Here is a 23,312-nt window from a genome sequence, read left to right as displayed (position 1 = left end):
CTTTAACGTCCTAGGTGCAGAATCCCTACAGTGCTGAATAACTGCCAGTCATGCCATCTGAGGCAGGCAATTTTAGGAACCATTCCCAAAGCTCCTCTTTATCTAGAGCAGGGCCTGCTCTCACAAGAAGGCACAGACTCTGTGAGAAAGATGCTGACTGCAGTTATGCTCTTAGAGTCCTTTAGCAGACTATGGTTAGATCCTAGAGAAAGCTCTCAGCTCTGCAGATCAACGCTGGTCACCAGAGGTGCCAACTTCCTAATGTCCCAGGCGGTACTCCCCCTCGGCTCCGCCCGACTCCACTCATTCCCCCAAGGCCCTGCCTCTTCCTGCCCCAACCCGGGTGGGACAGCTCAGTGGTTTGAGCACTGGCCTGCTAAACCTGGGGTTGAGAGTTCAATCCTTGAGGGGGCCGTTTAGGGATTTGGGGATTGGTCCTGCTTTGAGCAGGGGGTTGGACTAGATGATCTCCTGAGGTCCCTTCCAATCCTAATAATCTATGATTCTATGAACTCAGCCCTCGAGCGCACCATGCCCATGCTCCACCCAGCTCCTCCTGCATGCTACTAGACAGCTGATCACCAGTGGGCAGAAGATGCTGGGGGGGAGGGGGAGGTGCTGATCAGCAGGACCACCAGCAGGCAGAAGGCACTAGGGGGACAAGGAGAACCTGATCGGGGGTGGGGGCGCTGCCAGCGGGTGCAGAGCACCCACCATTTTTTTTTCCATGGTCTGGAGCACCCACAGAGTTGGCGCCTATGTTGGTTACATAGCTAACTACTGAAGCATAAGGATGTGCAATAACAGTCCCCTATCCATAACAGCATGTAGCCCAGAAGGAGATACAGGAAAATAAAACAGCTGAAGTTCACTGAAGGGAAATTTGAATTTCCCATATAGTCCCTGAACCATCAAGCCCAAAAAAATCACTCTCAGCTCTGTCTTATCTTCAAACAGTCAAAAACACTCACCTAAAGTCAGATGTTAAAGCTTTGTTTGTCCAGTTCAAATTCACCCTCATGATTGAGGTGATAAAAGGCTTGCATTTTGTTTTTAACACTCTTCAAAAAGCATTTGTGATACTTTGAGAAGCTCTGATGAGCTCAGACAGCTCTTGGGAGTGGGAGACGCACAGGAGGGAAATCGAAAAAAAGGATTTAAAGAAACCAAGGGCTGTTAGCACTGCCTGGTATTGGAACTACAGAACAGCAGTAATCTATGCTGTTTGTCTGCTTTTCCCGTTGATATAGGCACCTCTCACTTGTGCAATAGATTTATTAAATGAACTAAGGGTATGTGTATAAATTAGGTCAAATTTATAGATGTTGATCTTTAAAAAGTGATTTTATACAGTCGATCGTGTATGTCCCCACTATCAGCAGTAGGTCAGCGGAGTGTGTCCTCAATACTGTGGCTAGCATCAACCTCATGGAGTGGTGCACTGTGGGTAGCTATCCCACAGTTCCTGCAGTCTCCGCCACCCATTGGAATTCTGGGTTAAGCTCCCAATGCATGATTGGGCATAAACTTTGTTTCGGGTGGTTTTGGGTACGTCGTCAATCGCCCCTCCCTCAGTGAAAGCAACAGCAATCGTTTCACACTTTTTTTCTGTACAGATGCCATACCACAGCAAGCATGGAGCCCGCTCAGCTCACCATCACCGCAGCTGTTGTGTCCTGGGTGCTGCCAGCAGAGACGGTGCAGTAAATCTGCAAACCATCGTCATACACCGCTTCCGCTGCAACTCTGCTCACCTGCTGTTGTAAATGAGCTCAGTCTCAATTGACTAAATGATGACTGAGCTCAATAGAGTAAATGAGCTCAGTCATCCACCGCTGCAACTTCTGGTGCCATGAATCCACCTCGCAGGTCCTCTCGTCGTTCGGTATAAACATCTGTTCTCGTGGCATCCGTCATCATCCACCGCTTCCGCTGCAACTCTGCTCTCCTGGTGCCATGAATCCACCTCGCAGGTCCTCTTGTTGTTCGGTATAAACATCTGTTCTCGTGGCATCCGTCATCATCCACCGCTTCCGCTGCAACTCTGCTCTTCTGCTGACACCATACCATGGCAAGCATGGAGCCCGCTCAGCTCCCCGCTGCTGTTGTGAGCATTGTAAACACCTCGCACATTATCCTGCAGTATGCGCAGAACCTGCAAAAGCAGACGAGGAGGCGACGACAGGGCAATCACGATAGCGATGAGGACATGGACACAGACTTCTCTCAAACCACGGCCCCTGGCAATTTGAACATCATGGTGGTAATGGGGCAGGTTCATGCCGTGGAACACTGATTCTGGCCCCGGGAAACAAGCACAGACTGGTGGGACCGCATAGTGTTGTAGGTCTGGGATGATTCCCAAAGGCTGCAAAACTTCTGCATGCGTAAGAGCACTTCCATGGAACTTTGTGACTTGCCTTCCCCTGCCCTGAAGCACAAGAATACCAAGACAAGAGCAGCCTTCACAGTTGAGAAGCGAGTGGCAATAGCCCTCTGGAAGCTTGCAACACCAGACAGCTACCGGTCAGTCGGGAATCAATCTGGACTGGATAAATCTATGGTGGGAGCTGCTGTGATCCAAGAAGCCAGTGCAATCACTGAGCTGCTGCTATCAAGGGTCGTGACTCTGGGAAATGTGCAGGTAATAGTGGAAGGCTTTGCTGCAACGAGATTCCCTAACTGTGGTGGGGCGACAGACGGAACGCATATCCCTATCTTGAGGACCGGACCACCTTGACAGCCAGTACATAAACCGCAAGGGATACTTTTCAATGGTGCTGCAAGCACCGATCGATCACAAGGGATGTTTCATCAACATCAATGCGAGATGGCCAGAAAAGGTACATGACACTCGCATCTTCAGGAACTCTCGTCTGTTTGAACAGCTGCAGGAAGGGACTTCCTTTCCAGACCATAAAATAACTGTTGGGAATGTTGAAATCCCTTGAATTATCCTTGGGGACCCAGCCTATCCCTTAATGCCATGGCTCATGAAGCCAGACACAGGCACCCTGGACAGTAGGAAGGAGCTGTTCAACTACAGGCTGAGCAAGTGCAGAATGGTGGTAGAATGTGCATTTGGACACTTAAAAGCATGCCTGTGCAGTTTAATGACTCGGTTAGACCTCAGTAAAACCAATATTGCAATTGTTATTGCTACTTGCTGTGTGGTCTACAATATCTGTGAGAGTAACGGGGAGAAGTTTATGTCGGGGTGGGAGGTTGAGGCAAATCGCCTGGCCACTGATTAAGCGCAGCCAGACACCAGGGCGATTAGGAGAGCACAGCAGGGTGCCCTGCGCATCAGAAAGCTTTGAAAACCAGTTTCATGACTTGCCAGGCTATGGTGTGACAGTTCTGTTTGTTTCTCTTGATGAAAACCCGCCCCCTTGGTTCACTCTACTTCCCTGTAAGCCAACCACCCTCCCCACTTCGATCACCATTTGCAGAGGCAATAAAGTTATTATTGTTTCAAAATCATGCATTCTTTATTACTTCACCGCACAAATGGGGGGATAACTGCCAAGGTAGCCCAGAAGGGGTGGGGTGGTGGATGTGGGGAGGAGGAAAGAACAAGGCCACACTGCACTTCAAAATTTATTGAATGCCAGCCTTCTGTTGCTTGGCAGTCCTCTGGGGTGGAGTGGTTGAGGGCCCAGAGGGCCCCCCCTACACGTTATTGGGCATCTGGGTGAAAAGGCAATGGAACTTGGGGAGGAGAGCGGGTGGTTACACAGGGGCTGCAGTGGCGGTCTGTGCTCCTGCTGCCTTTCCTGCAGCTCCACCAGATGCCGGAGCATATCAGTTTGATCCCCCAGTTGCCTCAGCATTGCATCCTGCCTCCTCTCATCGTGCTCCTGCCACCTCTCATCTCGCTTGTCTCTCCGATCCTCACATTCATTTTCTGCTTTCCTGGACTCTGATATTGTTTGCCTCCACATATTCTGCTGAGCTCTTTCAGTGCAGGAGGACTGCATGAGCTCAGAGAACATTTCATTGTGAGTGCGGTTTTTTTAACCTTCTTATCTGTGCTAGCATCTGGGACCGAGATGATAGGGGGAGGGTTGAAACATTTGCAGCTGCGGGAGGAAAAAAAGGGAGAGTAGTATTTAAAAAGACACATTTTAGAGAAAAATGGGTAGACTCTTTCACGGTGAACAAAGTTGTTAACATTACATAGCACAGATGCTTTCAGTACAAGGTCGTATTTTGCCTCTTATATTGAGGCCAGTTTGGTGTGAGAGATCACACACACAGGGCCGGGCAACAGAATTCGGCTTGCAGGCAGCCATGATAAACCACAGTCTTTCGCCTTCTACCTTCATAATATGTGGAAATGGTTTCAAACAGCAGAGCCCACCTTTCCCATACCAAGAACCCGTTGGGTTGGCGATTTAAAAAGAGGGGCTGTACTGACCATGAATGCATCCCAAGTCTTCAGGGCAAATTAATCATTAAACACGCTTGCGTTTAAACTAGGCATTACATTTACAAAGGTACACTCACCAGAGGTGCGTTCTCTGGCTTCATGGTCCGTGAGCCTGACTTGGGAGGGTATTGGCTCCAGGGTGAAAAACAGTTCCTGGCTGTCAGGGAGAATGGTTTCTCCGCTTGCATGCTATGCACTATCCTCATCCTCCTCCACCTCCTCATCTTCCTCATCCCTGTTGCATGAGACTCACCCCTTGCAGGTGTCCATGGACAGGGGTGGGGTAGTGGTAGCCCCCCCCACCCCCTAGAATTGCATGCATCTTATCACAGAAGTGGTACGTCTAGGGCTCTGACCCAGAGCGGCCATTTGCCTCTTTGGTAAGCTTACACAAGAACATACGAACGGCCGTACTGGGTCAGATCAAAGGTCCATCTAGCCAAACGGGAAATGAAATTCAAAAAGTTCGCGGGGCTTTTGCTGTGTACCTGGCTAGTGCATCTGAGTTGAAAGAGCTGTCCAGAGCCGTCACAATGGAGCACTCTGGGATAGCTCCCGGAAGCCAATATTGTCAAATTGTGTCCACATTACTCCAAATTCAACCCTGCGATGTTGATTTCAGTGCTAATCCCCTCGGGGAGGAATACAGAAATCGATTTTAAAAGCCCTTTAACACAACAAAAATGGCTTCGTCATGTGGACAGGTGCAGGGTTAAATCAATCTAACGCTGCTAAATTTGACCTAAACTCGTAGTGTAGACCAGGGCTAAATTTCAAGACAAAGCAGAGAGAGCAGAGAAGGGAAATGTACAGCAAAGTTCAGGAATGTTTGCCAGTTGAGAAGAATGAGTTCTAGATCTGTCGAGAGAGAAGGGCTAAGAATCCCACCAGCACACTTTCTCTGGAGCCTGACAACAGCCCGCAAGTTGGCCCAAGAACCATACTAAGGGGTCTCCTCTCAGCCACCAGGGATACTGCCTCCATAGTACTTTCAGTCCCTTACGGCCACAGAGACATGATGTCTAGAATTTGGACTTTGATCCACCGCATGTCTCATTTATGCCATTTCTGCTCTGACAGACCAGGCCAGACAACAGACAGCTGAAGAAGGAACTTAACAGGTCTCCAATACGAGAGCACAAGGAGCAGTTGTTATATATTTAATTTTTTAAAAGGCCATGCAGAACCTTTCACCTCTCTCCCAAAGATTAGAACTCCTTCCACAGTTGTGCACTGGATCTGTCAATTGTCCCTCACAGGGATGCCCCCAATTTTCACCTCTGTCCCATTCAAATTCAGTGACATTTCCTGATTACACAAAGTTATTTACATATTGATTGTGATGCCATGGAGTTTATTATATGCTAAAGGAACTAAATTCACCTAATTTTAAGCTTCCTAAAACTGTATGCACTTGGACAGTTAACACAAGCAGCAATGCAACACAAATTCTGTGTCCTTTTAAGGCTATTTTCCAGTTTGAATCATTACGTTCAGAACAAGCACTGGCTCTACCATATTACATTAAGGAAAGAGTAGGGCAAAGGAAACCACTGAGAAGATTCTGTTTTAACACGTGTAGCAAGTTGAGTACTTACTAGATTGCTTCACCTTTCTGTAAACGACAAACACAAAAATCCCTATAAGGGGCAATGCCACTGCAGCGCCAATTATTATTCCAGTTAGCTGTGGGGAAAGGTTAGGAAAAAAGAGTGAATAATTAAAATATTCCTTAAAATTTTCGTAAATCTTACAGCAAACACTCAGCAAGGTATGAGTGTGGAAATTCAGGGCATGTTCAGAAATCCTCATTCTGGAAAAGAAAAAAAGGGACCCAGCTGTGATATAACTAAGTACTGCAGCATCAGCAACAACGTCACAGGCTCCCTCCCACATACATACCCTTGGGATCCTCTGCTTCTATTAGAGGGACCTATGAATTGAATAAGTAGGTAGCACATGGGGTGAAAACTAGAAGTTGAAACTCCACTTCATGCATTGCACTAACGTGAGATCACATAATCCACTCAAGCTCTGACTTACTCCTGGGGGAATTCTGCACCACTGCACATGTGTAGAATTCAGGTACTGCACATATTTTTTTTTTCTCTGCAGAAAATACATTCTACAGGATTGGCACTGCAGTTGCACCTTTCACTCAACAGGGGCTGCTGTGGCACCAAAGCAGAGGGCAGCCAGCTCATGTAGCAGCCAACAGGGAGAAAGCAGAGGCTGATTTTCTCATAGTGACATGGCTGTGAGGTCAGGTGAGGAAGATGGGATATGGGGGGACGGACAGAGCAGAGCATACAGGGCTGTTGCGGGGGTCACATAGAGGGTCAAAAAGGCTAGTGATGGGGATAGACTAGAGCGGAGGCTAAATGGGAATGGGGGTGCAGGGACACTGGGGTTGGGGGTGTGCAGGGCCAAATGGGGACCAAGGGAGGGAGAGCATGGGAAGGAAAGTGCAGGGACACATGGGGACAGGGGCAGATGTGCCTGACTGAATGGGAGAGGCTAGTGGTCAGCCAGGGTCAGCATGGGGGAGGCTCCCCAAGTCCCTAACAATCTCTCTCCCCAAAAAAAAACCTGATCCATACTTCTCCCACTCACACCCAACAACCCTCAAGGTTCACTCCCCAAGCTGTTTCTGAGCAATTACTTCCCTCTCCCTCAGCTCCTCTGTTACCCCTGACTCCCCCAAACCTTTGCACTGCTTCTGAGGGGTACAGAAGATACATTTCTGAATTGTCATGTAAATGAATTACTCAAAGTTCTGTATTAATATGCCTAGTAAGGAATCTATTTGTCAAAAACATTTCTTGAATCTTTTTTGTTGTCTGTACTGTTACAGACATAGTTCTTGACGGGTATTTTGAAATAAAATTACCAAAATAATTGAAACCAGTATGATTATATTGTGTTATTTTGACAAATAAAATACACAGTATTTTGCAGTATTTTAAAATATTGTGCACAGAATTTTTTATTTTTTGGCACAGAATTCCCCCACGAGCACTGACTGTACCCGAGGAATAATATACAGGAGGCTATTTATACACACATTTTATATTGCATCCAATCAATGAAAGTTGTATATTACCATAGTAGTTTGTATTCTGTCTTCTACGAACTGAAGAACTCGTGTTAGTAGATCTATGCCCACTGGGAATCCAGCCTAAAGCAAGAACAGAAAGAGAACAATTAAGGAAAAAGCTTCAAAGAACCTTCAGTTTTTGCAAAGACTATCTGTACACATAGCAAGAAATCTCAGTAACAGTTTCTCCATTTCTGGTCTCATGCATCCAAAGTAATTTTCTTACATTTATATAGTGTCCTTCTTTCAACCACATAGTAAGGTGCTTTCGGATCTATCACATTGTGTGAAGTATAGGATCTGATCCTGTGATTCCTTATTAATTTCTACTCATAACAACTATTGTAAAACCATTTGTTTGAGGATCCAGGCACCTTTGATACAAGTGCCACATATATACATCCACAAAAGAAATAACTCCCTAACTTCAAAACAAACAATCAGTGAGAAAATCAAACAGTCTCATCCACAAATACCAGCCCTTATGTTCCTCCCTCCCCAAAAGTCTGGGTACCCTGATGGCCAACAGACCTGGGCTATTTCAGTCTTAGGTGACTAAGGAGTGTGACTCAGGGTCCTCTTGATGCCAACTGGCAGAGGGCATATGGGGTTTTACAGGGATCCCTTGGGTCAGGGACATACATAGTACTTCACCAAAGGTGGCATGTAAGGTCTTTACTAATGGTCATCATAATCATTGCAAAATGTATGCAAGTATAATAATTAAGAAGTTATGTATCTATACTGAAAATTATGTTCTTAAGGTAAGGCAGGTCAAGGTGACATACCTCAGACAGGTTCCTTTCAGGCAGGAGGTAACAGATGCTTAGACCTCCCTGTCTGGTCATATCTGTACTGTCCGCTCCACAATGGAGGCCTATTTGCATACTGAACCAGATATCAATTAAGAGATGACAAAATCTACAAGAAAGGAGTATACAGGAAACAAAAAGAACAAACAGGAGCATGTCCTGCCTATGAATAAGGACAGTGGTTTGCTCCGAGATGTCTATGTGTACAAACAGATACCCTGGATCAAACCATCCAGGTTTGATGAGCAGACAGCATAACTTATCTCTAAGGGTGGATGGTAGCAAGATGCCTCAGAACCCTGGGTACCCCCAAAAAGCATCACAAGGAATGAGTTCCAAAGTCAAGGGCCCTCAAAGAAAATGTCTTGTCAGCATCTCCTTCTCATTTAAGCCAAGGGGACTTCAGTTCAGGCACCTTCACTAACCACAGCTGTGGCCCAGGAGAGGAGACTTGCAAGGCCCTATAAGCAGGAACCAAGTCATTTAGGGGTTTATAGTTGACAGCAAACACCTTAAACTCCACTCCAAAACCAACAGGCGACATGCAGAGTCACTGACGTCTCATGCTCCCAGTAAGAACGCTCCTTAATAAGCACCAACTTCAGTATCAAGATCAGTTTAAGGTGCATCTGTATACAAAGGGCAGTACAGTGCAGTAATCAAATCTTAACATGGCAGAGGCTCCAGATAAGAGTAGACTTGCCCACATCCAAAACCCACAGTAGCAAGCTCTGGGACAGATATAAATGAAGAATTGCTTTCCTCGCCACTGTTGCTCTATGTTAGATTAACAGCAGCTGGTGATCCAACCATACCCTGGCATGGCAGACTAGTAACTAATAGCACAATTGACAGTCTGGCTATAGTCAATAGGAGATCTGGGTACACATGGACTCTGGGATCAAACCCTGTACAAATACCTACCACTGAAATTGCAGCCACCTCTGGGGTGAACAGGTTTCAGTTAGGATCAGATAATTGTTAGGATGCTCCAGGAAAGGCAGGATAAGTTACTATTTTGTAGGGATCACCAATCCAACTCCAGCTATGAGCCCACTCTCTAGGGGGCCTCCTCTGGAGATAGGAAAGCTGTTCCCTGTCCCTATCCCAGCTGTAGCCTTACTAGCTGCTGAGCTCACATAGTATACATTCACACCAGTGGTCCCCAAACTGTGGGGCACGCCCTGTCCAGTGAGGCACAGGACAGCCTCCATGGGAGGCTGTGGAGGGAGCCTCACCCAGCCCCGCTCTGCCCCCAGCTCTGCTCCAGCCCCAGCTGTGACCCCAGCTCCGCTCCCAGTCACGGGCCGCTGCCCTGTCCCTGTCCCTGTCCCTGCTCCCAGCTGTGGCTTGGCTGTCAGGCCCTGCTCTTGGCCACCAGCCCCAGGCCACAACTCTGCTCTCAGACACAGGGAGGCGCAGATACATTCCATTATTGGTAGGAGGAGGCACAAGAGGAAAAGTTTGGGCACCACTGATCTACACAACCAGCAGCTCAGCCTCTGAGCCCAGGTCAACAGACTTGGGCTTGTGAGACTCACACTACAAAGAACAGCGTAGATAAGTGCTTTTAAGCGGCAGCTCAGGCTGAATCCCTCCTGCATGCGTAGGCTTCAGAGCCGGAGCTACAACTTCTACACAGCTATTTTTAGCATGGTAGTGCAAGCCCCAAAAGCCCAAGTCTGTCAACCCAGATTCAGAGGCTTGTTGCCACAGGCTGTGTAGATGTACATAATTACACTCGTGCAACTTTAGGAGGCTGTCCTCAGGTCCTTCCCAGGAAGGTAGAAATAGCTCCTGGAGAGCCCTCTTTGAATAGAAGCATCACTGGATTTACCAAAAATGGACTAGTCCACTACTCTAGACACAGGTAAATGTGACAGATGAGCAAAGTAGGAAGGGCACACACAATAGCAAGCTATTACATAATGTGGCAGAGCTCTGACCTTGCCCCCGTGGGTCCTGCGCTTCTAGGCGGTTTATCCTAGCCTCAGTGGCTCACTGTGACCCTCTCCCTCTAGGGCCAGGGTTACAGTCTACTGAGCCCTTTTCATCATAGGCCAGCAAGGAGGTTGGTGAGAGAACTCCCACAGTCTCTGTTGTCCCTGGGGACTTATTTCAGAACAGTTTAGCCTCCTGTCCTGACAAGGGCCTAACTTCCCCTCCCAGGAGATGTTCCTGTAGTGGTGGGTTGGGGGGAACCCAGGCCCACCCTCTACTCTGGGTTCCGGCCCAGGGACCCTAATGGTAGCAGCTGTTGGCAGCCAACCTTTCACTGCCAGAGTTGCTACATTTCCCTGGGCCACTTTCCCACAGCTCTCCTGCTTCTCCCTTACCAATGGTTTGAGGGTGTCTTCATTAACCAACCCTTCAGCCGCACTCTCTCTCCTCTGGCTCCCTGGCTCTCCTCTGCCTGACTGGAGTGAGCCCTTTTTATAGTATCAGCGGGGCCGTAATTAGAGTTAGGTGGTCACATTAGCCTGGAGCAGCCCCTGCTCTGGTCAGTCAGGGAACAGAAAACTGTTAATCCAGTGGCCAGTATTTCTGCATTCTGCTACACTCAACTGTGGGTTCCGGGTTTCATGGCCCCTCCCTAGGCTGGAGGAGGGGCTTTCAGTAGCGGGAAAGCTAGCGCTCGCCCACGTCCCGGTACTCAAAAGGCTATACCCAACTGGTCTGGGTCTATCACAATAGGCACTGATAAGAAGCCCAGGCCTCCCACTTTCTCCGATTCTAACCAAGTTGCTTCCCCAGGACCTTACTTGAAGGGTAAGTCAGCCTCTGGCTAGTGGCAGGTTCCTGATAAGTTTGAAGCTCCATCTTTTTCTAGCTGTTGGTATTTGGGATGCAGAGAGTGGACATGGCAAAAGGAACTCAGGGATACCACTTGAGGGATGGGAAGAAATGCCTTATATAATGATATGCCATTAAAATATAAAAGGGCTGAGTCAAGTAAAGAGGAAGGGGAGAACACAAAAACTCCATTGGTCTCTAACAGGAGACCTGCCAAGAGCATCCTGGGCAGAAATGAGGGACTCCAGGCTTGTCTACACTTGAAATGCTACAGCTAGACGAAGGGTTGTCAACCTTCCCAGTTTCGCTGGGAGTCTCACAGAATCAGGCTCTCTCTCTGTGACGGTGCTGCCTGTGGGAGCCAGCTGAGGGTGAACTGCAAACAAAACGGGGACGACAAACCCCAGACGCTGGTGGTTATTCCAATACTTGGATTTACCGAGACAGCACAGAACAGCTTCTACAGTACCTCACTGGTTACTTAGAAGTTCAAACACCACAGTTCCCTTAAAGTGCCCAGCCTCAGGCCTCCATCCAGACACACATCGAATATGATGATGATTACTGAAAATCTTATCTCATCAAATAAAAGAAACAGGTCTTCCAACCCCAAAGGGTCAGCCATACACCCAGGTCCAATTATAATTTAGGTGAGCTTGCAGTTGCCAAAAGTCCTTTTAGAAATAGTCCAGAGGTTATAGTCCAACGTCCATATTCAGGGTGGCTCCAGTCAATGACTGGGGATCTCAATCCTTATGGTTTAAGGTTTCCGCTTCTAGAAACCCAAAGCAGATTTGAGGTGAAGTAGGATCGTGTCCCAAGGTTCTTATACGTTTCCAGCAGCCTTTTGGCCTGAGAAAACAATAGGCTTAACTCCTCCTCCCAAACATCCTGGCAATTAGCACAGAGTAATTTATCCATTAAACAGTTCAGATACAGGTTACCACAACCTACAAAGAGACACAGACAATAATACTATTTCACTCCAGTATCTTCCTAAATGTTAATATTCCTTTTTTGATCTTTAAATCAAAGCCATGGTAATAGACAAGACTTATTTGCTTACATCACAAGACCTGAGCAAACATCTCCCCTTCTACCTCTAACAACGCAGACTTGCATTTCAAAGTTTTATTCATTTATATATTTTCCTAACAAGTCTCTAAAGTTCGGCCATGGCTCAAGTCAGTCTGTGAGTTAATTAACTCTTTCTGGCCCTGTCATCCTTCAATGAGATATTAGATCAGACTCATAACATTATAATCTCCCTGAAGCGACTGAAGCCAAAAAGGCAGATTTTAGGCTGCTAAAAGTCCGGTGATGCAGCAGGGCTAAGGCAGGCTTCCTGTCTGCCATGGTCCTGTACCACTCCCAGAAGCGGCGGGCATGTCCCTGCGGCCTCGGGGGGGGGGAGGGGTGTCTCCATGCGCTGCCCCTGCCTCAAGCACCAACTCCACAGCTTCTATTGGCTGGAAACTGTGGTTTATTATTACAGTAATTCCTCACTTAACTGTGTAGTTAATATTCCTGAAAAATGTGACTTTAAGCAAAACGATGTAAGTGAATCCAATTTCCCCACAAGAATTAATGTAAATGAGGGTGTTAGGTTCCAGGGAATTTTTTTTCACCAGACAAAAGACTATATTACATTTATTTATTATATATATATATATATATATATATATATATATATACACACACACATATATATACATACACACACACACAGTATAAGTTTTAAACAAACAATTTAATACTGTACACAGTGATGATTGTGAAACCTGGTTGAGGTGGAGGAGACAACATTTTCCAGGGAATGCCTTACCGCTAAATGATGAACTAGCAACTCGATGAGCCCTCAAGGGTTAACTCTCACAGTCTATAAGGCAGCAGGAATGGAGGGAGGGGAGCGAGCATCGCAGACAGAGAGAGACACATACTGTGTGTGAGAGAGAGATACACATTTCCCCTTTAAGTATCTGCCTTGTTAATTAGATCAGCTTGCTGAAACCGCAGCTGCTGCTGACCACAAGCTCTCTGTCCTGAGCCCTGTTGTGTGTCCCCCATGCTCTATGGAAGATGGGGTAAGCGGGGTGTAGGAGCAAGGAGGAGGGGGACACCCTGACATTAGCCCCTCTCTTCCTCCCCTCTCCCCCGTACAGCAAGCAGGAGTGTAGGGGAGCAGCTCCAAGGCAGAGGGCAAAAGCAGCACATGGCAATGGAGGGAAGGACAGCTGCAACTGCTAGCCTGATGGGCAGCTGCTGCACAGGGAACTTAGGGGGGTGGGGTGCTGATGGGGGGGGCTGCCGGTCCACCCTGGTTCCAAGCCCCCACCAGCTAGCTGCAACGGGCTGCTCTTTCTGCAAGCAGTGGACAAAGCAGGCGGCTACCAAACGACATTAGAAGGGAGCATTGCACAACTGTAAACGAGCATGTTCCCTAATTGATCAGCAATGTAACAACGTTAACTGGGACGATTTTCAGTGAGTTTCTGTATAATTAACTACTGAGTGGCAATCTATGTTCCATTATAAAGCTTACTTTGTTAATTAACTTTTTAGTTGTAGAAACACATAGTATTCTTAGATTGTTTTCAGAACTACTTATATGGAGGACTCAAAATAAAAATCTGATTTTTCACAAAGGGGGGCAGAAATATTTTGTCCATTTACAACTGACCACTCATTCATTCATTGCAGAAGTTTAAAAATTCATACATATGTATATTTCAAAGCCTTGCTGTGATTATTTACTTTGCCAGCTATTTCACATTTTTTTAAATATTTCAATTATTTATTTGCTATATGTGTAACTGTACAATATACCTGTCAGGAACTTCATTTGATTAATTTACAATCTGAGATTCAGATTCTGCAAAATACAAGCTTTTTTTAAAAAAAAATTGAGATTGCATATGCCTAACCCTTTTAGTTGTGAAGATTACTGTATCAGTTCACATTTTGAAAGTTGTTAGTCTAAAACAATTGTTGACTGTGAAGTTTTAGACATCAAATGTTTTGCCATCTAACTTCAGATAAGTGTTCAATTTGGTCTAAAGAGTATTATTATGGCTGGCTGTTTGTCACTGTCATGAATGCCACAATTAGTTATTTTTTTAAGTCAACAATGGCTCCATTCCTCTGTAGAGCTCATTTAGTTTTCTTCTAAAAACAAAATAAATAAATAAAACTTTTTAAAAAGCTTTCTAGCCTTTATGGTTACAAATCTGTTTTCCAAAACTTAACCAAACATAACCAATGTAGCATTCTCTCAGTCCCACCAGCAAACTGTACTTCTGCAGGGTGCTCTTTATTTCTAATCCGAAGATACATTTCGAGAGGATAGGAAATCTAACTAAGGCTATCCAGTTTAGAAATATACAACATGCTTTCTCAAAATAAGACCTAACATTTTAAGAACTGTACCAATATTTTGTATGAATACATTGTTTCTAAAATGCACACCACCACTCAATATACTTGAAGTAAATGAGTGCTGTGATTTGAGGGCAGTCACCTAAAACAGTAGCTTTCTGTGCCATCACAAAGCCACAATTTTTCCAATTTTTTACCAGAACAACAAACCAATTTTAGATACAATAATTCATATAAGAGCCATAGATATATCACCTCAAAAGGAATTATTTTGGGAAACGTTCTATGGCCTGTGTTATACAGGAGATCAGACTAGATGATCACAATAATGGAATCTCTAGTCTATGAACCTCCTACATAAAGTCTGAAAGCCCTTAAAAGTGATGTTAAGGAAATAAGATTATATAATACTTTTAAAAAGAGCCTAGGAAGATACAGTTCAGATTGCTAAGTGCAATTCAAGAAACAGTGTCCCATTATACACAGGCACAGAAAAAGAGTAGTTCCATTCCCAAATTCTTCTGCCACCACAACTTGTGCTCTTTTGTTCCCAGTGGGATCTCTTTCCAATGATACTGTAGTGACTAGGGAAGAGGGAGCTCTGTTTTGTGGGTAGACAAATCCCTGCTTATTCTTTCCCACTAGTCTCTTTTCTGTGGGAATTAGTCCAGATAATTTACTTCCCGAGGACAATATACACAAACTTCTGTTGCCAATAATTACTAAATCATAACAATTCATATGGTAACATGCCCTGAATGTTCTTTGAGGTTCAAGCTGTAATAGACTATGGGCCCATCGGGGACTGCAGATCAACAATTCTATCTTGACAACTAATTTTACAACAAATTTTACCTGGCATCACCGTCTGAGAGCGCATGTCCCATCTGGGATGTCGCCAGTAAAGACAGCTTTGTCTTGCTGTTATTACCACCAGCTCTCTCTCAAATTACTAGATATCCTCCTGGCTTCTCAAGTACATTTGTTTCTATGTGGTTATGCTTTCACTGCTGAAACTGTGATTTGAATAAAGCTTGTATGGTATATGTTTGGGCATTTAATGTGTGTGATCTTTTTTTCCTAGGAATAAGTAATTCCCAACACAGAGCCTTGCCTTAAAGCTCTATTAAATCATATACTTTAATATACCAAGGTGTCGCCATAGTAAAAGACAGCTGCCACGGGACTCTACCTTTTTCCAGCTCTTCAGTCTGTGGCTGTATTATTGAAATGAATGGGACAACTCACCTGTGCAAAGTTAAGCGCATCCATAAGCATACGCAGGATCGGGACCTAAAAGCTACAGGGCAACCAAAGAAGTGTGGGAGTATATTACATGCAACTAACGTGTTACTTTGGTAATATCTTAGACTAAAATGAAGGCTGGAGGAGACAAGAAATGCAACTGGATGAAGAGGGTTAGAAAAATGACAGCAAGCTGGGACCAATCTTTAAGATTTTGGAGGGGCAAAAACAAAAAACTAAAAATCTTATATGTGGAACAGCTCTTATTTAAAGCCAATATTTTTGTATTCTTTAGCAAATTAGCCAGATGTTACTAAACCGGGCAAATTAAGTTCCAGATTCCGGAAACACCATAAGTGCTCGAATAAATCAGAGTATAAATATAAAAACCCAGCATACTGTACCTCGAGGCTGGAGTTGCTGTCCTCATCACCCATGTCTTTTTCTGGGGAGGGGGGAAGGGAAATAAATGAGAAGAAAACCTAGTTAATAAGTGACATTTATCATTCCCACGGTCAGTGATAACAACCATAATGCAAAATGTTTGAGAACTAACCCTCTAAGCTTCTTTATTTATCATTAGAAGGCAAGTTAATAGAAACATTGCATTTTTCCCCCCATCTTTCTTTTTCTTCCTGAGAGAAAATACAGGAAGAAATAAAGCAAACAGAGTGATGATTTGCTGTTCTGATATTCTAGTACAACAATGATAATTATGAAGCTCTCTACATGGTAACCAAGCTGTGTTTATGGGTTTCAATCAAGGGTCTCATATACAGCACAAACAGAAAACAAGCCAGCACCCCATCCCACCAAATTAATTAAACCTGCTCTAAGAAAGTCTCAAACATAATATTGAAAATGTCTGCTGGAGCCAAAGAGTCTTCCATGCAAGGGCTCCCACTGTTTCTAATACCAGTGCAACTGAATTGCTATTAGCAACAATGAGATTTGTTTTTAAACATTTGGCCTGTATCTTCACTGAGAAAAAAGATGTGTTTTACTGGTGTTATGCTAACCCATGTTAAAATCCTAGTTATGGACAAAGTAGTTGTAATTTTAATCTGTGCTAGCTGCTCAAGGTAAACCCTACAGTGTTCACCTCAAACAACTAACTCAGGTTCAAACTGCAACTGCCTTGTCAACCTTAATATTTTAATATTGGTTAGCTTAATACAGATTGAAAAATACACCTTTTTCCCCTAGAGAAGTCACGGCTTTGTAACATATACAAGGCTACAAAATTAAAAGTCATCCCTCCTGAGGTCTTAATGTATTTACCCACTACTTCCAACTAAAACCCCAGCCCAAGCCTTCTCTTCAAGCTTGACTACCCCTATGCTTACCTCACCAGAGCATAAGGCAATGCTTAGGTTTTGTTTTTTGCTCCAAACCCTATAGTCCAGTGTGTGCTCTCTCAATCCTTGAGGGCTATATCCACTTTCCTTATATACAAGTGGGCATAACAAGCTAATTGTACCACTGAATAAGCAAAACAAAACACCATTTTCCAGCAAGGTCACCACTGTTAACATGATGCAGTTTTCAGGCAAAGACCATCAGCTATTACAGACTTCTTTTCCCTTATACTTTCGTAGCCATATCGTTACCATTTGTAGAACCATTAGCAAACCCAGACCTGACACAACATTTAACACAATTCAAAGCATAGACCTGAACTGCAGATCAGAAGCCAGGTCTACCCAGGAAGTTCTAATACACAGTGTCACCATATCCTACATAATGCCTTTACACCAACAATTTATAGTATTTTTCCCAAAAAAACCTCAAAGTACTACATAGTACAAAAACACCGCTTCTGCAATGAACATTAGCCTGTCTTATCCCATTGCAGGATGATTGCTTTTTTAGCACAGTTCATAATTACCCAATTAGTAATTAAATGAAACTAAGACTATGTCTACACCACAGACCTTACAGCAGCACAGCTGTACTGCTGCAGCTGCATCACTGCAAGGTCTCCTATGTAGCCACTCTATGCCGGCAGGAGAGAGCTCTCCCGTCAGCATAATTAAACCATCCCCAATGAGCGGGGGTAGCTATGTCAGCATGAGGCCGTCTCCTGCCGACATAACACTATCCAGACCAGCACTTTTGTCGGTGAAACTTATGTCAGTCAGAGGTGTGTTTTTTTCCCACACCCACGAACGACAAAATTGTAGACATAGACTAACATTCTTCCCAAAGCCTTAAAAACAGCAGCTCTATTTTGTACCCCAACAAAATACCTTCAACTCAGTCTTTCGGGAAGAGAACAGTGGCTAATCCAATGAGCCACAGAGTTAGTCAATTTCCTCTGTGGTCAGTCTTTCACACAGCACCAGGGAAGACAAATTTATTAAAAACTAAACAAAATAAAAATAAAACCACAGAAATTAGGATGGGGACTCGAAGGCAGCAACAAGTGCCTTAAACTAAATTTCTTATATCTCTTTTAAATAAACTAGACTTCAAGCTGACACTGTGCCTTTTAGTCATTATTTACAGAAAAAGGTTTAATTAAATATCTTAAGGGACATTTTTAAATTATTTCAGCATCTCTAGCAAATAATTCCATATTCCACAATGAAAAAGTAAAATATTTAAAAGTATAACATATAATATTGTATTCTGAGTCTTATGAATCTTAATTTTTGTTTCATAATTATGAACAGAAGAACATTTCCACCACTGTACAAATTTAAATACACAGAGATCTAATGAAACTCAATTTTAAAAAAACTGAAGAAAAAAAACCCACAATATTCACCCTATCATGCATGTCTTATTTAAATACGAGGAACCATCCCCTCTTAGGATAATGGATGTATGGGATTTTGTATTACTTTAAATGTGAATTCATTAATCTACACTTTTCATCCTGTACAAAAAAGTAGTGCATTCTTGCCACCTTTGGGATATTGTATATGATTATGATTTTATTTGATTTTGACAGAATACACCATGTTACATTTACTAGCACATTATGAAGTATCCTAAGTAGTGCATTAAACCAGTGATTTTCAACCTGTGGTTTGCAGACCTCCAGGGTCCAGAGACCAGGTCTAAGATTTCCAAAGGGGTCCACACCACCATGTAAAATTTATTAGGAGTCCACAAATGAAAAAAGGTTGAAAACCACTGCAGTAAACTATAGCTGTCAAAATGAAGGACGTTTTGTAATGCAGCATCTTTGCTTTTTTTATTGTTTATTCACTTAAAGGCTAGTCAGTTTTATTTTTAAAAAATCCTTTTCCTTTCATTGTTAACATCATAAAGGGTAGGTAAGCAGATTTTGTGCCTGGGCTGGTACACTTTCATGACAATTTTGAAAAGCTGAGGGGGAGGGAAATTGATTCACAATATAGTTTGACATTTTATGTTTTTTTTCCTATCTATTTAGGCCCTGATCTTCCGAAGACTTAATTTTTTGCATTATGAGTAGTCACACTGAAGGACTATTGAGGCACAATCAATGGGAATATTCACTATGTGTAAACAGTTAAATCAAATTAAATTAAGAAAGCAGGTAAATCTCTGTACTTTAGACTGAGACCTCTCTAAGGTGAAGACTCCATCTCCTTTATGTTTGTACAGCACCGAGCACAATGCTCAACCTGACTGTGGTCTTTAACAGCTACTGCAATATAAATTAATAACAATAATAATTAGACACACAATGTGGATGTGGTAATATCTTTTATTGGACCCACTTCTGTTGGTGAGCAAGATAAGCTTTTAAGCTTACACAGAGATCTTCTTTGGGTTGGAGAAAGGTACTCAAACCCACCCAGTACCTTTCCCAGACCTGACGAAGATCTCTGTGCAAGCTCAAAAGTTTGTCTCTCTCTCCAACAGAAGTTGGTCCAATAAAATATATTACCCCACCTACCTGGTCTCTCTAACATCCCAGGACCAACACAACGAAAACCACACTGCAAACAGCAATAAATAATTCTCACTCTACCCCGACCAAACCTTTGAGCAGGTTAGTGCAGTGCTGCTCCTGTGACATCCAGAGTTCACTATAATAATCCTGCATCCAAGATGAGAGACACAGCACGAAATCTGACTCTTGTCAGAAGCAAAGCGAGTAAACAGGGGGCTCCATCACCTATCCGTGTCGCTGTCACCCACTTCTCCAGCCATGGCCAGCACCGGCACAAGACTGTAAGGAAAGTCTAGGGCAGCCAGCACTGGGAGAGGGGCCAGACAATTTCAGTCCCGCTGCACTGAGCGCCCACCCACGGCCGCAGTATCCAGGCTGCGCAGTGGCTGCGGGGCGACGGGGAACCTCAGCAGAGCCGAGTCGAATGGGGACGAGGCCTCAGCACCACTAAGAGGGAGATACTCGGAGCTGGGCCCCCCGAAGGGGGGTGCTCGGTGTCCGGCCCTCGGGCAGGGCCCCAGCCGGGAGCGGCTCTGGGGAGGAGGCCGGTGCCTGGAGCCGCCAGGGGAAGACGTGACTCACCGAGTGGCTCCAGGAGGCGGGAAACGGGGGGAACCCTGCAAATGAGGTCAGGGGTTAAAGGTCAGTGCAGAGGTCATGCAAGACCCGGACGCTGGTTTCCTCCCCCCCCCCGGAAGACACGCCGCGTACGCACGCGCTACGCAATGACGTTTCTTTCCTCCCTCAGTCCTAGCGCCTGCCAGACTCTGCGCGCTGATTGGCCCGAGCATTGTCACGTGCAGTTACAGCGGCCGCGGGTTGGTCGGTCGGTCGGTCGCTGCGCCGCGGGCGAGGCGCCGCTGCTGCATGTTGGCGAGAGAGCGGCGAGGTGGTGCGGGCAGAGCGCGGCCGCGCGACATGTGAGGGTCTCTCGTCTGAGGGCCGGGTCAGTCCCGGTGGCCTGCTGAGGGGCCCGCTGCGGCCCTGCCCGCCCGCGGCTCGGGCGCCCCCCGGCCGGATGTGCCTGCCGGGCACGGCGGCCTTGTCCCCAGCTGCGCTGGAGCAGGCTCCTGAGGCGCCGCCGCTGGGAGAGGAGCGGCCCGACGGGCTCCCGTGGAGCCTGCAGCAACCGTCTGCCCGGAAGAAAGTGTCCCCGGGCCGTGCTGGGGGCCCGCGCTGAGGCGGCCGTGCTGAGAGCGGAGCTCCCGCTTCTCAGACGCTGCTGGGAACATGACGCATGTGCTGGGAGCTCATGGGCTCTTCCGTAACAGGGACGCTAGTGTAGTCGGGGTCCTGCCTAACCTGCCATGCGAAGAACAATGGTTCATACTCTCTTCTTACCTGACCTTTTTTTCCCTCTTACAGATATGCAGCATGGGATTGCTTACCAACCTTGCTCGAGGCCTGGTCCGAGGTGCAGACAGAATGGCTGAATTTACCAGCAAACGTGGACCTAGAAGCCATAACAAAGGCAGAGGAGCCAGGAAAGTGGGTTATGTCACCTTAGGTGGGAAATTTATCAAAATTAAGGAAATGGTCCCTGAATTTGTGGTTCCGAATTTGACAGGGTTTAAGCTCAAGCCGTATGTTTCCTATAAGACCCCTAAAGGGACAGAACCACCACTGACAGCCAAACAGCTTTTCATGGATGTTGTTGCCCCACAGATTGAGACAGATATTAAAGGAGGAACTTTTGACCCCCATAACCTTGAGAAATATGGATATGAACCTACTCAAGAAGGCAAGCTCTTCCAGTTGTTTCCCAAGAACTATGTACGTTAAGAAGCAAAGAATATTATAGCTTTCCCTGGAAAGTATCTGCAGCAACACAGGAAACTTAAAAAAATATTTTTTAAATCTGATAAAATGTTGACTATGGAGATTTCAGCTATAGAAGGAAATGCATCCTGCCCTTTTTCAGTACCTATTAAAGGAACATCCTACTGACTTAGCTTGTGTAACTTTTAGATATCTCAGACTTTTTTAAAAGGTAACCAAATTTGGAACTCACAAATGGGTGAGAGCAGAATATTGAATATAACCAGCGATTGCCTGGGCCTCCTCGCCTGTGGTCAAAAGCAGTCACCCCTCTGCTTCCATTGTTAGATGAGATCGGGATACAACCACTCATCCTTAGGTATAAGGCAACCACTAAGTACCTGGGGCAATTCCCATCTTCCTGCTTTTAGGTCACCAAAGATCAATCCTATGTAAAATGGAGTATTGCACAAGAGCAAGGGGAAGCTTACGAAAAAATGATAGGAATCCTTGGCCTAAGCTGTCTCAAAGAGTGGGGACTGTCCTGTTAAACCTAAACATGTAACTAGTCTGAAGCTATTCCCAGTTTTAAGGCAACTTTCTTTTGGATGCAATCAATATCCCTAGTATTTATGTACAACTGAGGCCTGCTCCTGTGTCAGGCAACTGAATGTCAGAGCATTGCACTTTTTAAAGCTTCTTGTGTAAGAAAATCAAATTAACTTTGTCATTATCTCACAACCACAACAGGCACTACTAGCAACTATTCATCTTCTCAACTTATCTGAGCTAGCAGTATGTCTATCCTAAAATTTTTTTAAATTGATTTAATATTAAAGTACTTTTTTGTTTTTCTCATTTTATGATGTGTAAATAGGGTATATACAATGACATGAGCAGGAGTAATAAATCAAGATGTTTCATAGTTTAATGGACAAAGTGTTAGAAAGCAGGAATTCCTAGCTCTGCTCAAGGTCCCACAGCAAGTTTGCAAAAAAAAAAATGAACACTTTGTGCAGTTTTATGGCTGGGGAACCTTTCACTCCCATTGTCTAGTTGTGGCTGGTTTGTATAAGGCTTGGCAAATGTAAAATATTGATTAAGCACCAGGATGTAGTTCCTATGTCCTCTTGTATGGAGAGGAAGGCCACTTTAAATAAATTTGAATATATGGAGATATACCTCTCTCACAGAGCTGGAAGGGATCCTGAAAGGTCATTGTTTCCAGCCCCCTGCTTTCACTGTCAGTAGTGAGTACTGATTTTGCCCCAGATCCCTAAGTGAGCCCCCTCAAGGATTGACCTCACACCCCTGGGTTTAGCAGGCCAGTGCTCAAACCACTGAGCTACCCCTCCCTCCATGTACTCTTTGCTAACATCTCACTTATGATGAAAACTGGGTGCTTAAGCTTTTATATTTCTATTTTTAAAAAGGCAAAGGCGCTTGAGGAAGGTTGAGTAGGCAGGAGCAGTTAACTAGTGCCCACTGCAGCAAGTTCTAGTCCAGTCTTTTTCAGAGGGCATCTGGTTTTTCTAGATCTGAGAGATGTTTTTCCATCAACTGCCTATTTTAATTTCATGAAAATAGTGGGATCTTACTCTGCTGAAATTAGTTGTTTGTTGCATGAGAATGAATAGTCACTGAGGCAGGGAAAGACAGAATGACTATAGCCTAATGGGTTAGATGCACACCTAGGTTTTGGGAGATCAAACTTTAAGTCCCTGCACCAGTGACTTTTTATTTATTTATAAAAAGCAGTACCCTTTCAACAGGAGAGATTGAGAAAGCGCAATACCAGAATATCCCTTAGTCCTCTGGCTAGGGCATGCTCCTGCAATGTGGGACACCCAAATTCAAATTTCTTCTTCACAACAGAGAGGAACAGAACCCAGGTGAGTACCCTGAATCCAG

The 23,312-nt window shown here is 44.9% G+C and overlaps 2 protein-coding genes and 1 long non-coding RNA gene across 17 annotated transcripts in view; 1 reads left to right on the top strand and 2 right to left on the bottom strand.

The window, feature by feature from the left end:
- PNPLA7 (patatin like phospholipase domain containing 7) overlaps positions 1-20,358 on the bottom strand; it is a 387,559-nt gene extending 367,201 nt beyond the window's left edge. For 7 of the 11 annotated variants that reach the window (XM_030535368.1, XM_030535374.1, XM_030535375.1 and 4 more), the window contains exons 1-4: positions 19,733-20,215; positions 16,159-16,199; positions 7,536-7,610; positions 6,031-6,118 (exon numbers count right to left, since the gene is read on the bottom strand). In XM_030535368.1, coding sequence (XP_030391228.1) covers positions 6,031-6,118; positions 7,536-7,610; positions 16,159-16,199; positions 19,733-19,796 — 268 coding nt within the window. In that variant the 5' untranslated portion in view covers positions 19,797-20,215. The other 4 variants (XM_030535369.1, XM_030535370.1, XM_030535371.1 and 1 more) reach the window with 4 other exon arrangements.
- On the bottom strand, positions 4,020-4,901 carry LOC115635948. Its single transcript, XR_003996743.1, has 2 exons — positions 4,510-4,901; positions 4,020-4,082 (listed from the first exon to the last, which is right to left on the bottom strand). It is a non-coding gene; the product is annotated as an uncharacterized LOC115635948 (long non-coding RNA).
- An 80-nt stretch (positions 20,359-20,438) lies between the features above and the next one.
- On the top strand, positions 20,439-22,259 carry MRPL41 (mitochondrial ribosomal protein L41). Of its 5 annotated transcripts, none has more exons than XM_030535389.1 (2): positions 20,439-20,532; positions 21,009-22,259. In XM_030535389.1, the coding sequence occupies exon 2, from the start codon at positions 21,018-21,020 to the stop codon at positions 21,423-21,425; it is 408 nt and encodes a 135-aa protein (XP_030391249.1). In that variant the 5' UTR covers positions 20,439-20,532; positions 21,009-21,017; the 3' UTR covers positions 21,426-22,259. The 5 variants fall into 5 exon arrangements, with proteins under 5 accessions (XP_030391249.1, XP_030391250.1, XP_030391245.1 ...); XM_030535390.1 differs by having other exon boundaries at positions 20,444-20,520; XM_030535385.1 differs by having other exon boundaries at positions 20,456-20,563.
- Positions 22,260-23,312: the final 1,053 nt, after the last annotated feature.

The sequence above is a fragment of the Gopherus evgoodei genome, chromosome 16, assembly GCF_007399415.2.
Source record: "Gopherus evgoodei ecotype Sinaloan lineage chromosome 16, rGopEvg1_v1.p, whole genome shotgun sequence".
In the NCBI taxonomy this organism is placed as follows: domain Eukaryota; kingdom Metazoa; phylum Chordata; order Testudines; family Testudinidae; genus Gopherus; species Gopherus evgoodei.
This window is presented reverse-complemented; position numbering and strand designations above follow the sequence as displayed.